This window comes from Diplotaxodon limnothrissa, linkage group LG12 (genome assembly GCF_057381915.1).
Source record: "Diplotaxodon limnothrissa isolate DT_005_m linkage group LG12, D_limnothrissa_male_GT1.1, whole genome shotgun sequence".
Taxonomy (NCBI): Eukaryota; Metazoa; Chordata; class Actinopteri; order Cichliformes; family Cichlidae; genus Diplotaxodon; species Diplotaxodon limnothrissa.
The window spans coordinates 8862468-8877096 of NC_140607.1; the positions used below are offsets into that span (position 1 = coordinate 8862468).

The window sequence follows — 14629 nt, forward strand, 5'->3', positions numbered from 1 at the left end:
ATCCTCTGGCATGGAGATCTGGCAACGCGATGCTTTATCTTTCCATAAAGCATGCAAATGTTAGATTGACACGGCCCTGTTTGACATGTCAAGGCAGAAGCCAGTTGTTCTGGCAGTGTCACACATCGTGTACAAAGAGCAAAATAACATCTTACATAAAGATATGAGACTGTTGTGTATCTGAAAGAAAGTTTTAAAAACAACAAGTGTTTACATGTAGTAAAGATGTAGCTTTGAGAAAGTAATTTTTTTCCCAATATTTTAGATTTTCACTCAGACTTTGGTTATATTTATTTACACTTCACTTAGTGGTATGACTGACAGTGTTCTATTTGGTATTATATAAAAGCATTTTGCAATGTATGAAGCTGTCACTGGGGACAAAAACAAGACTGTCTACTTTGCCCCAGCAGGTTCGTTACTCATCAGTTACTGTATCATAATTGGATTACCTAAATAACTGAAACTAGAAGGCTGTAACACAGTAATTTTACACATACGTTCCATGCAAGAGGTGCTTTAAGCAAGAATTACAACATCTTTGAGTCCGTGAAATTTCATTCGATAGCAAATACGGCTCTGCTGTCTCCACTGCCAGTCTTTCATATGCTCTTTTTTTTTACGATTGTAACTCACTTAACAAATTCACTATAGACGCTGTGCATGATGTCATGTGCACATTGCTTGTGAGTTGGCTGACATGTTAGATATAATACAGCTTCTGGTCATTTTGAAAAAAAAAACTGTATTTCCCAACTGGCTGCTGGTTGTTGCTAGGTGAAATAGTTACAAAAAAGGTGCTTCATCTTAGCCCTTTTTGTGATTGCTTTTGTCACTAGCAGATTGCCTTAGTCACCTCTAGTTTGCATGATAGACAGCAACTTTTCTGTAAGAAGAAAGAAAATCTATCTGAAAATACAAAAAGGTTACCTGTTAATTTCACTTAATAACTACTTAGCCAACTTGGCTGGGGTGGCAATGCGATTTAAATAATCTGTTTCTTGAGAGACTCAAATTTTAAACAAATTTAACCTAAATCTTTCACTGGATGATAACACTGGAGGAATGTCAGTATTCATATTTTAGTAACAACGTGAAACCAAGAATTTCAATTTTAAAGATATTTTACTGAACCAAGTTTTGGTCCAACCACCAGATAGAAAATGAATGACAAAAAACAATCAAGAAAATAATCTCGGCAACACATTTAGTTTTTTTTTTTTTTTTTATACATTTATGTAAAATTTGTATGTACATGTAATAGGCAACAATGTACTGCTGACATTCCAATTTGCAATAATAGAGTGCTGAAAATGAAACATGAGCAGAACAAACGAGAAAAACAGAATTGCCAATACTTGCTCTTTGATAAGTTTTGCAAAACTGTACGACTACAAGGCGTATTCCATGACCAAAGAATAATGAATACTGCAGACTAAACGTATACCAACATAAAAAGAAATATTTAAAAAAGGCAAAATCAAGTAATCTGCCACCCAGGCTTACAAATTACTCTGTGATTGGTGTTAATGCTTCTCTTATGGATTTCAAACAACAATGTTTAATGATGAAATGAATGAGCTTCAGAGAAATGTTCATAACTGCTGATAGTGCAGTCTTCAGTTAGACAGAATAATCATGGCAGCATATTCAGACTTCTGTCAATAAGTTATTCTACAACAAACCTTTATTGGCTTTTAAAGTTTAAAATACACTGATTTTAAGAGTTTCTTTATGATCAGAAAGAGCCATTTTATAAAAGGCTGTTGGATGTATTTATAACAGTTAGCCAGCAGATTGTTAGCCTACATTAATACAAAGCCTTAAAGTAAAAGGGAACAGCTAGCTTGACTCTACCCCTGTTTAAAATAATACATTTTATTTGTAATACACAGAAAACTCAATGTAAAATGACAGTTTATGCTTTCTTTTATTAAAAGGTTTAGACAGAGACAAGCTAGCAGTTTCCTTCTTGCTGAGCTAACACTTTTTCTTCTTCCTTTTTCAGAAAAAAAGGGTAAGCTAACAGTTTACTGGCTTTAGCTTCAAATTTACACACACAAAAACACATTCTTGGAAAGTGGTGTTAGACATCTCCTCTAATTGCTAGCAAAAAAAAAAAGAAGTATGTATATTTTCCCAAAATGCACAACAAATCCACAGACCTTTTGAGAAAGCATGTGAATGAAGTATCTATATACTGGAAATGATTTCACCAAGGTAGGGCTTTTACTACAATGTCCTTTTAAGTTGAAGCGGGGAAAAAAAGAAAACCCAACCCTGTCGTCACATCTTCAACATAACACGACAGACAGTCCACAGTATCGGCTATCTGCAAATGTACAAAGACATAAAGATATATTAAGAGAACAACAGAAAGTTTGTGAATGCTTGTGCAAGTTCATATGTATGATGAGATGCAACCAGTGATGAAGGGGTAGGTCACATTATTTGAAAACATTCTCAAATACGGGACATTTGTAGGTCTTCATTTTCTTGATGGCATTTTTGAACTCTCTGCTGGACTTGTTCCACTTGTGGATGCCTGTGAGGAGGTACTGCTTATCAACCTTGCGGCCCATGATTAGATACTGGTTTCCCAAGTTGTCCAGCTGCTGGCAGGGGCAGTCAGCACCATTCTTCAAGTACAACACTAACTTCTTTGTGTCCTTCTTCTTCAGGTTTCCCGGTTTCAACATCTTCTTCTTCTTCTGCAGGATCACCTTACGGTCCGTGTTTTCTCGCTTTACCTCCTTGATCTTGGCCTTGAAAGCTGTGGGCGGAGGAACAACAGAAAGATGAGTTTACTCTAAAATGTGAATGTCATTTTGAACTCAACGTGTTGTACAGTGCTGCGTCTGACAGCTCCTGGTAGTGTAGTGCACTAGTAAAATTAATCATCATGAAGGATATTAGGCAGGTCAGTCTCCCGTGATCAGAATCAGAATCAGAAACTTTATTGTCAATCTCATGAGAACAACGAAATTAAGAATGGTCCCCGATCATTGCATCATCCCTAGCAATATCAAAATATAAATAAAACAATAACACAATAATAGATATAGATATAATAGATCAGATATAAGGAAACATGCCACTATGGTTCCCCATCCTTTACAGATGATTCTTAATCATTTTTACCTCATATACACAACTAATTTTTCCAAATGAGAACCATTAAAATTCAAGGAATCAAACCCATAAAAAAATATATCATTGTACTCTTTACAGTACAATGATAGAATGAGTGTAATATTAAACTTTAAGAGAATGTTTTTGGTGCTTTAAACTTGCATTTTCAATTCGCAAAACATGACTTCCTGTTGTATAGAAGTATATGGGAAAATACTTTTTATTTGACATTAATAAAAAACTCTTGTTGAATCAGTTATAGTCTCAATCGCTGCCATACTTAATACAATATGAAGTACATTACCACACTCTTAACATTGCCAAAGTAGCAATGTTTATTTTAGTAGTAGCACTTATAACATACTTGCTAAGTAAAAGTGGTCTATGTACATCATGGGCCCATTATTCAAATCAACTATTGAACAGTGTGGCAGTAAGTCTAATAATGGGAATAATCAGTAAGAATGAGGTTAAAAAGTCGTGTGAAGCGCACGACTGCTAAAGCACAAAAATGTGTGTTTTATTTCAGAATGCATACACAATCAAAGTACATTCATAATCTTAATACTATTGGTGGCTCAGGTCAACAGTATTACACAATAACATGGATTAATGACGAATAGCTAGCCAAGATACCGCCTTATACAATTTGCTGTTTACTCATGTTTGATTAAAAATTGGATCACCGTTTATTAATAATACATAAGTAATTTAATTAACATAGACTGAAACTCATTTTCCCACAAACAGTGCATTGTTGCAAATCCTGTTCATGCAAAAGAACTTATCCATGATCCTCTTAATTCTGGGGTTTAGCCTAATACTAATAAATAATGCGGTATGTTTTTTCAGTGACTTCTGATGTTCAAAGACCAAATCCAATTATGGACAAAGCCACTTAATTTTTCTGCTTTTCACGACATAACAAACAAACAAACAAAGCACAAATAAATTCTCAGGAATACTGCGCTGGGCTTCCAGCTTGTCAATAGTGAACCACATAGGGTTAGGGTTAGGCTATATTTTAGCCACATGGTGAACAACCAATGTTTCAGAAACTAAATGTTCCCTTAAAATCCAGCCTCTTACCTGCGCATCACAAACACATCACTAGTGACCTGGCGGATGTTACGAGGTTAAGGTGTAAATATAGACAAAGCATATATCTTTATCACAATTAGCAATGCAATATAATTTTTTTTCACCTTCATTTAAGTCCAAGTATGTTTTTCAGATTGACCAAAATACCCCTGATCTTTCACTAAACTCTATTTAACCTTCTAATCTCTAAGTTTCCTCTGAAACAGAGCACGAGTTGGACTTTGGTGGTCCAAATGTCCATTACCCCCCCCCCCCCCCCCCCCCCACACACACACACACACACACACACACACACATTATGACCTGTCATATAGTATATCTAGGTGCATTATGTCTGACTTAACTGACATTTGTGTCAGGATAAATCACGATCAAGCTGGGAATAAAGCCTTGTGACCTTCAGTAGCGGAACAGCCTGACCAAGCATTTCCCCACTCCAGTAAGAAGAGAACAAACTTAGGCTTCAATCTAATTTTCTCCACGATTTTAAACACCAGATCACTTGCTTTTTTACAGAATTATAGTAGACAGAAAAACCTGTACTGGATCCTTGCTCTCCAGTTGCACTCGTATTGCTAATTGCTAATTAAAGTGTTGAAAAATAAATAAATAAAGAGCCTCCCCCTGTATTAACAGTGCACATGGTACGGATTAAGACTTATCCCCCGTCAAACAGTCTCTGTGAGGGGGCTTAGTGTTCAGAGAAGTCAAAATGCAGCGGTCATAATTAGTGTGTAATAAAAGAAAAGGTCTGGCCCACCACTGAAAGGACTTCATCTTGATAAATCCTCCAACCTCGATAATCCTTTAACGCCCTGAACTTTCTTTGCACCTCGCGTTGTTTGAGGGCTTAATCTCTTCAGCAGCAGAATACAATAAGACGTTCAAATGATCAAATAACTGACAACAGTGTTTCTTTTCTCATGGTCAGTGAAACTGCCCTTGTTTGTGTTTCTTCCTACATTAGTTTTTAAAATATTTTCAATTTTTAAAGTTACCAAACAAAAAAATAAATTCATCTTATACAGTGAGCAAAAGAAAGAAAAGAAAAGAGAAGATAGCCTTTCTGTGAGAAAGCATTTCTCAAATCTGCCCACTTAATTCTTATGTCATAACCTATAACATTAGCATATTAACTGTAAAACAGCTATGAATATGTTCACACTGACGTGACCGTGTTTTCAGAAGCCCTTCCTGGATCAGAAGATCAAACAATGCTCTTAGATGCATTTGGGCCTTACAGTTTTCCTGTGACAAGATATTTATTTGAGTAAGACTTTTGGGTAAAAGTCCACTGTCAATTAGTTGGATGTTAAGAGATTAAAGTTACTGTCACTAATTATTTTCCTACTCCAGTGTCAAGGTATTAACCCACCAGTTTTACAGTGTAAAAAAACCCCCAAAAGGTCAGAACTAGTACATATATGCAGCTTATAACAAGGGTTTTCATTTTTAGGAGTCAAAAATAGACGATTCTTTAAATAAAATGGGAACGTCTTCAGTGGAATCAAATATATGTGCATGCTGCACCTTTGTTACAGTACAAAAGTTAAAAGGAAGATATACTGTCAGTGATTTGGATGCTTTTACGCATGCCAGCACACTAAAATAAAATGACTTCTATTGTAAGATTTCTTTTTGTGATGTTGTCTCTGAAACCTGACTCGATTACCTCTGCTGGGTCAGATGTATTAATGGGATCCTTAAGTGCCCAACGTGTCATAAACCCAGCAGGAGGGCGAGCAGTGCTCCTCATTCACAATAATGGCAAGTGGTCCAAGCTAGACTGAACAGTCATCCAGCACAGGAATGCCCTGTTGTTTATCACATCAGCAAAGGGAGGGAGCAATTCGGAAAAGGACAAAGTGAACAGTTGGAAGCCGAGGAGATTTAATTGAAGGGCTTCTGGAGGTTTTGGGACAATGAGGTACCATAAAACCTTAAGCACGGAGAAAAATTGCAGTGGGAAGAAAAAGCTGATGTTGTGATGATGTTTGAAATCATTTACAGCTGAGTGCGGCAAATAGGACGTGTGTGCATAAATACATGCCCAACAGCTATATTAATCATGAGGATTTCAGGGAAATAAGCGATATTTGTCCTCACCAGGGAAACCTGTTACTCGTTCTTCTAACTCTGATGCATTAGCTCAACAACACACAACTTACAGCCATCCTTCCTCCTGTGCCAGAAAAACTCCACATCCAGGGGACACAAGTCAAAAGTTTCACCACAGAATTCTCCACTTTTATCAAACCACATGGAAAAATCAAACATGCTCAATTTAAATGCTGGGAAGCACTGCAGTGCAATGCATGATAGACACTATTTTTGGCATCTTTCATTTTGCAGCTTCAAGTAAATGAGATGGACAAAAATTCTAATTCACTGCTAGGTTGAGTTTTTTTTTTTTTTTTAATGAACACATGATTGGTCCACGCAGATTAACAAAGGCTTCAGTCTCTGGTTCATCCCTCAAGCCCCTCTATGGTTTTCCATCCCTGTGTTCCACTGAGAAAAGCAAAGAAATCCATCACATCTATTTTTGCAGTCTTCTCCAAACAAAACAGGCTTGGATTTAAGATGCTGCCTTGTTAAAGTTTACTGTCCAAATATTTTTTTTGGAACTCAAGAAAGATATCGGGATGACCTTGTGGGATAAAACACATAATGATTAAAGCGTGGGATATTTCCATCTGCACATTTTCCTTTTTGCTCAAGACAAGGCATTAACTCATGTTTAGCTTCTGCTGTTTAGCTGCTGTTGGATGTATTTATAGCATTTCTCTCCAGACCAAAACTGAATTCCGTCGGTCTGCTGAAAAAAAAAATTAACAAACAAATCTTTGGCAAGCTGCAGCGCTGTGTCGTGTCAGGCTACGCATTAGTCGTTTACCCGCCACAATCGAGCCATACTGAAGCAATAGAGAAGTTTGTTGCATTCCAGACTATGTCCCTCCCTCGCAGGGTCAACACAAGCAACAAGGTCTCATCCTCAGCCTGACACTAAATCTGTCTGTGTATCCTCATATGTCAGCTGGTTAGGTGACTTATGACAAGCAAGCAAAACAACATCTGTCTTCATCCAAGATGAAACAAGCCAATAATGCAGCCCGCTCCCTTGGCAAACCGGGACGCAGACTCAAAGGGGCAAGTCTCATCACCGCAGCATAAACACCGATGCAATTTGTTAAACAAATGTAACTTTAAACTTTTTCTTGAGAACTGGAAGAATGTGTGTTTTCAATGTGCGTCCAGTCTATGTTTGCTTAGCCTGGCACCTGGAATTCGTGCTGCCACAAGCTTTGGTGAATAAAAGATGAAAGTAGAACAACTTGCATCTTGTGTGCATCATGTGTGTATTATTTCTGAACGTTCTCATGTCTGCAGTTCAATCTGTGTTTGTGTTATTAATTGAACTCAAAGCTTTCAATTTCCTTTTTTTAAGTACATATGGTTTATACTGGATTCCTCATGTAAGACCTCCAAATTTCCACAATTAAAACAAGTGCCCTCATCAGCTTAAGATCGTCCTTCCTTCCTGTTTTTTTTTTAATGTTGTTTTCCATTCAAGTTGGACTGAGGATCCTCTAATGAAAAGAATGTGTGAAGCTGGCTGCAGCAGATTCTGAGCCATCTCTTAATATTTCCAAATAGGCTCTGACGTGTTCAAAACCCACTTCCAAATCCCCTTCAGAATATGTCTTTAGATTTGATAATGTTCCAAAAGAACATTTCTGGTACGACCTCAGAACATGACTGCAGAGCTGAAGAATGGCCTTTCAAAATGAACAACATCCTTCTAAAACTGATCTTCTGATCATCACCAAGCTTTTGATCTTACAACTACTCTTAAAGTAAAAAGTTGACATATTAACTGCAGAAAATAAGAAATTGTGTTGTCTTTCAGCAGGAAACATGTTTTACAAAGTTGAGAAAAGGTCAACGAAAGACTGGAAAAGTTGTGTAATGGCAAAGAACCCTCAAGGTGGAACATGAGACACTGACTTAACTGTCAATACTAGATTCAGTTGACGTAAGAAAGAACATCCCAGAATGGGTTTCTTGAAATTCAGATGGGAAGACGGAGAGTACTTCTCCCTTAAAAGATTAGATTCATGGGAAAAATAGCTCCACAATTTAAAATTTTCTCAACCTAACATTGTGAAACATTTGGAGATTTCATATCTTTGGTATGCAATATGATTGAAAGATTAAAAGTATCTAGAAGAATCCCAATAAACAAGGCCAAAAATTGGCAGTTGAGCTATTCGTCAGCCATTCAGTTGAGAATAGCCGTGAATTTTAGATCCTCGAGAAGCAATGCATTTAAAACAGCAAGTTCTCTGGCAGAAATCACCACACAGGCTCATTTCTGAAAACCTTTGTAAGGAAACACAGTCCGTCACTGTGTCCATAAATGCAAGTTGAAACTAGCTAGTAATTCTCTGCATTCTGTTTTCACTCAGATCTTATTCTGACCAAAAACGGTGATACCAATCAGGCTTCTACTCACTTCATGTTTATGGAAAAAAACATAAAAAACCCATGCACTACTAGGAATGACATTTAAGGAGCGTCCCATTTTTGTTGGAAACAGGTTTGTATTTGGGAAATCACCTAACAACCTGAACTAAAAATTTTAAATCCATAAAGCTAACACTAAAGTAAACACGAGCATTTTTTTTTAACATCTGAATAAAATCCAATGCCTTGCATGTAGCAAATAATTACGTGTGTTAATTCTCATTTACCCAATAATTCTGTGTTGCAATTCTCCAACAATAACCCAGCAGGGTTTCCTGCATTGTATTAAGTTGTGGCCTGTGCACTGGAGTTTTACAACTACAGCAATTAAGCTTGCTAATGGTTCTTGTTAGCCTACCCTTCCAGTTGACCATTTGTAGATTTAAAATAACAGTTTGAGAAAAAGCTATAGATGAATGGAACGCTAAAATTCTATTAAAAAAAACAAAACAAACAAACAGACAAATGTTGGAGAGCAAGTTTTCAGAACACCTATCACTCTTGAATGCTAACCAGGATATTAGTTGTGCTTCTGAGTGGAAATTTCTTGTTGAAAGTGATACCACGTATTAAATAGAATATTTATTAGCCTATATTAGCTTAGATGTATGAACTATTTCACTCAAAGACCTTCAAGCTCAGTTAGATTTTATTACCATAGAACCAGTTCACTAGAACAGCTACCTCGGCTCTTTATATTACAAGATAACAGTTGCAGAATATTAACACAAGTCAAACACCCAATGTCAACACAATGAGAAACAAATTCTTATCTTTTTCCATGAAGAAATGGTATTAGCATTTAAGAATTGTTTTTGGAGATGGTTTATCATTAACTTTTTTTCCCATTTAGGATATGAAGAAGGTAATCTGTAACATCAGTCAGCCCAGACAACAGAACAAACATCCCAGTTTACAACTGCAAAGATCTGCCACTTAAAGACTTCAATGACCCCAATTCATTAGTCACAGAACATCATGGTCCACCAGACCAGACAGGGATAGTATATCTAACCAAGAGATAAAACGTCACATTAAATTGAACTGCCAAATATGACCAAGTACCGCCAGGACACAGTGTACTATGGGGGGAAAAATAAAAGTTGCACACTTTATAAAACTTTATGAACTTTGAAGATGGGAAATACAGTAAAGAGTTCTTTTGATTTTATGCAGTGCATCCAACTGTCTGTGTTTTGTGGGTGTTGGGACGCCGCTTACCAAACTCGCTGGCACACATGTGCTCAAGAATGGTGTCTGTTTTCATTTCGTTGTCACATGGAGGGCAGATGGGAGAGTAACCTGTGGATGAAAACACACACACACAAAAAACAAAGAAACAATTGGACAAGAAATCGGTGCAAATAGAAGACAAAATGTCAAATGGAATTTATGTTGCCCGTTTGGTGACCAGGTCAGGAGTGCTCATATTCAACTTCAGTCAGTTATCCTGCAGACTTCTACGCATCTTAACATCTCTGAGGATGCACAGATCCTGTTTACTGTCAGTAGTCAGTCACCTACTCCCTTGGGTTTCGTACACTCTGATGACCTGATGTCAGTGAGGAATGCCTTAAGCTTTTATAGCCAGCTGTAACTAAGAGCCGCTCTTCTTTACTTTTTGCTACACTAAGGCAGTTTTCAAAATGCATCTGCTCAACACTCATCTATACACCTTTAAAAAAGTATTAGAAATATGGAAGGAATAAATGGTAAAGATATTAAATTCAACCTTAAAAGAATGTTCTGAGATTCCAGAGTTTAAAAAGGGTGTAGAGGTGTATAATAGCCAGCTCAAAGACAAAAATCCCAAAAGAGCCAAAAAGTGTTTTTGCCAAAAAGTAACTCAGTTGAGGCATATCTGCGAACTTTTTACTGACACAATTTTTCAATTCTTTTGAATACCACAAACGATCGTTTCATGCCAAACAGCTGAGCCGACCTTCCAAACAAACTTGGACCTGCATTGCGATCGCAGCGTCCTTGCAACATTAACCCCGACTACACTGCGGTGTCCCACTGTGGGCCTGGATCGATCAACCAAAGGGGAAGGTAACAGCACTCTACTCTCTTCCAGTTGTCCATTTACATGTGTTTAACGAATGCTTGTGAAAGCATCGCTCGGGTGTGAAGAGCTTGTGAAAACAGACAATGTTTACAGAGTCACTGGGTCCCTTTGCCTCTGAGCGCCTGGTTCATCTTTAAATCACTTATCACGGGTCCCTATGCTGCAGTATTCAAGCACTGTTAGCTGGCCTCTATTAACAATCATTAAGCTTCAGCCGACCTGTGGGAACAGGCTGGCTTTATTTAACCCCAGTGCTGACAAATGATAACAGGTGAAGTCTGGAGAGCATGGAGCTCTGTGTGGTCCCTTCGTCTTACCTTGAAAAAGGAGTCTTTTTCAGAAAAACAGGCCTCCATCCATACCACTATGTCAGTCAGCAACAACCCCCCCCCCCCCCCCCCCCCCCCCCCGACAAAACACACACTCACAAACACGTCCCTTCTCCCCCAAAGATACAGTGAGCTCTGTGTTATCGCAGGAAGATCCACAGTCCCTCCATTTATGGCCAACATGTTCAGTAAGGGGCTTTAGATTGAAATATAAGTAGAGGCCCCACCCCTTTAACTTTATGGTTCAAGTGAATGAGGCAGTTGTAGTCCCTCCACCCCCACCCCTCGGCGTACACCTCACCTCGCCTGAGCAACCGATAGAGAACCTGGCACTGCAGCCTTGCTCTCAGCTTTATCATCCAGAGAATTGTTATTTTCTGCGATTTTTATGGGCTTCTCTGGCATTTCTCAACTTGGCTTGCAGAGGTTAGTGCTGGAAGACAGTTTTGCTGGACTAATGCTATTGCCCTCTACAACCCCATTTGCTGATGCAGCGTCTTGGGGAATCTGCACCAAAGCACCCATTAGTGATAGATGATAGGGGTAAAAGAATGTCCTTGGGAGCTCTGTTTACAAACCGCCCTCCCGACGTCAACTTGGACGCCGATTTTCCAGATCTCCATCTTTTCATCAGATGCACAACATTTGCCAGAGCACAGGGCTTAAATATATTAAGGTATTCACATTTTTTTCCTCCAACCTTTTTATTCTTTGTTTTTTTGCTGCTTGACTTCCTCCCAGCATTGTCCTCCAGCTCAGCGAACACCTTGAAATAAATGACTAACATCTGTTTGAGCTTTTGCAATATTACAACATCACTCGTTGTCAATAGCAAGCAACTTCACCTGCACATTAAAGCCAGGGGATTATAGAGTGAAAGGAAAACGTAAACGTGATAGACTTTCTTTAAAAAACATGAGGGGTGGTGGGTGTTAAAACAGGATCAAATCCAGGTTTTCATGGCTGAATTTGCTCCCCCAAAAGGTCGCATTTGCTTTGTTTGTGCTCGGATTTGCATCTGCAAACACACTTTTCACCCCTGAAACAACAGTTGCATGCCCATTTAACTGCACCGGTGTCGTCTTTTACACGGTGGCAAAAGTGCTGGCTGTTTGTTTTCTAAGTGAGCAAGTTAGTCAGGGTTAGGTAGTTAATACTATATTAAGAAATTGGAACTGATTCAAAGAATGAATATTTATTCATCAAGCTACACTGCAAAATATCTCGTTTTCAACTTCTTCCTTATGAGACAACTTGAAGATTGTTTTCTTTCACTGGAATTTTAAGGGAATGCCTTTAAAATTTTTTAATATAAACCCCTCACCTGAACTCTTTATTTAAACATCCGTCCTCTTCCGCTTTTCCTTATCAGGGTTGCAGGGGTAATATATTATTTATACAGAATATATAAATATATATATAAAAAGTATAATTCTCTTAAAAGGTTTTCAACTTTATATTGAAGTTTGACTTCAAATTTCTACATTTAAATTTCACCTTGAGAAAGTTTGTTTATTTAACAAAAATAAATAAATAAATAAATAAATAAATAAAAATATACATCATATAGACAACATGTTAATAAACCTTTTAAATGGCAGGTTTATGCCCAGGAAATATTCAGCTATTAATTTGCATATTTCCTTGTCAAACATTTATTCACAAATATACAGTGTGTGTGTGTCTGTGTGTGTGTGTGTGTTTGACCTTTTGAAGTTGCTGTTAGGTGAGTTACCTGTGGGTTTTGTAACCTCCGTGGCGTTGGGTGTCGTCATGGCAATGCACACTTCACCTTCGGGAAACTTGTCACAGGTGAGCATCTCCGGCCAGGGGAAGCCGAAGGCCTCCATGATGGGGGCGCAGCCGTCCCTCACGGCCTCGCACATCCAGCGGCACGGGTAGATCGGCCGCTCCAGGCACACGGGAGCAAAGAGCGAGCACAGGAAGACCTGCGTGTCCGGGTGGCAGTTCTTGTGCACCAGAGGCACCCAGCTGCTGGCCTGCTGCTTCACCTCGGCCATGGTCTCGTGCTCCAGCAGGTTGGGCAGCATCATCCGGTTGTAGCCCACGTTGTGACAGAGCCGCAGGTCGTCCGGAATGTCCACGCACTGGGGCGACTTGCCGTAGACGGGCGTATTCCAGGGCAAGTACTCGTACTCTGACGCCCTGCACCCTGACAGAAGTGCCACCGTCACCAGCAGCCGGAACATCCTGCAGAAGCACTCACAAGTAGAGCTCATGATGTGTCTTTGCAGCCACTGAATGATTGCTAACCGGAGTGCCAGGCAACACTCAGTTCATGAAGAAACGCACAGCGACAGCGACGCAGGAGAAAGGCGCTCTGCAATAAGTCCACTATCTCCTCTGGCTGTAGTCCCGCTGCTGGGCTGCGTGCGGCTCCTGCGAGAGTTTGGGGAGGTAATGCGCTGAGACTGTGCGGTGCTCGGAAACAAGAGGGGGTTGTAAAGTGCGCTCTGACCAATCGGAGCGCGTCTGCGCCTTTTGGCACTCGGCTGTCAGTCAAAGCGCTTAATGACCGCGTGTGTAAAAACTCTCCGGGAGACTCCCCAGCGTTCCCTTTGCGCTTCATTTGTCGATATAAAGTAATAATAATAATAAATATATTTGGATATGTGCGCATAAACTGGGAATACTTTCAGACTGACTGGGGTGTAGGAATAAGCTCGATTAGAAGTTGCACAGCTTTAAAGTGTGACACTGGGTTTGTTTTATGCCTGTAACAAGAACGTGGTGCAGGGAACAACACGAGCCCCTCGCATCCCCGAATGTGAGGAAATCCTGATTTCATTCATATTAAATAAAGCAGCTCTATAAGCTTGTTGCCATCAGCTGTTACTGTACGGAGGCCTGAAACAGCCTAAACGCAGAAACAACTCCAAATGCATTTCCTTTCTTTTATTTTCATCTATTGTTATTTTCCTTTCATTTTTACACCTGTACATATTTACGTATTCATTGTTGTATTCTTTTTAACTCATTTATTCTTTTGGCAATTTATGTTCTTCCATATAATGGAGCACAAACCCAGATCATCTCCTAAAGCATATCCACTGTAATGCCTGCCTGATGCACACATTATTTGGTTCAGAAAATATGATAGACAAATAAAAAAAATTCGACTTTTATAACTTTATTGAAGAAACATGACAGTTTTGGGTGTCATCTTTGACTCAGCAAAAACTCAGCAAAAAACTCAGTAAAAAATAACATTATTATTATTATTACTTTATATCACTTTATTCTTACTTTATATCACTTTATTTCCTTGAAGGTTGAAGTTTCTTTGAGGATTTTGAATTTAAGAGTCTGAGCCAAGACTTAGTGAGTAATAATAATGATAATAATAACACTTATTTAGAGGTTTTCTTTTAATTCCACTGCTTCTAAAATGTCCTGCAGGGAACACGCCGAGACACAGAGGATAAGAAGCCTCCCAAGTAAAGACAGGAAA

The 14629-nt window shown here is 38.8% G+C and overlaps 1 protein-coding gene across 1 annotated transcript; it reads right to left on the reverse strand.

Annotated features, from left to right (window-relative positions):
* Positions 1-1499: 1499 nt before the first annotated feature.
* Positions 1500-13563, reverse strand: LOC146620845 (secreted frizzled-related protein 1-like). The gene is made up of 3 exons (XM_085367093.1): positions 12893-13563; positions 9982-10062; positions 1500-2773 (listed from the first exon to the last, which is right to left on the reverse strand). Exons 1-3 carry the CDS (start codon positions 13395-13397, stop codon positions 2448-2450), a joined length of 912 nt encoding a protein of 303 aa, XP_085223219.1. The 5' UTR covers positions 13398-13563; the 3' UTR covers positions 1500-2447.
* Between the last annotated feature and the right edge of the window lie 1066 nt (positions 13564-14629).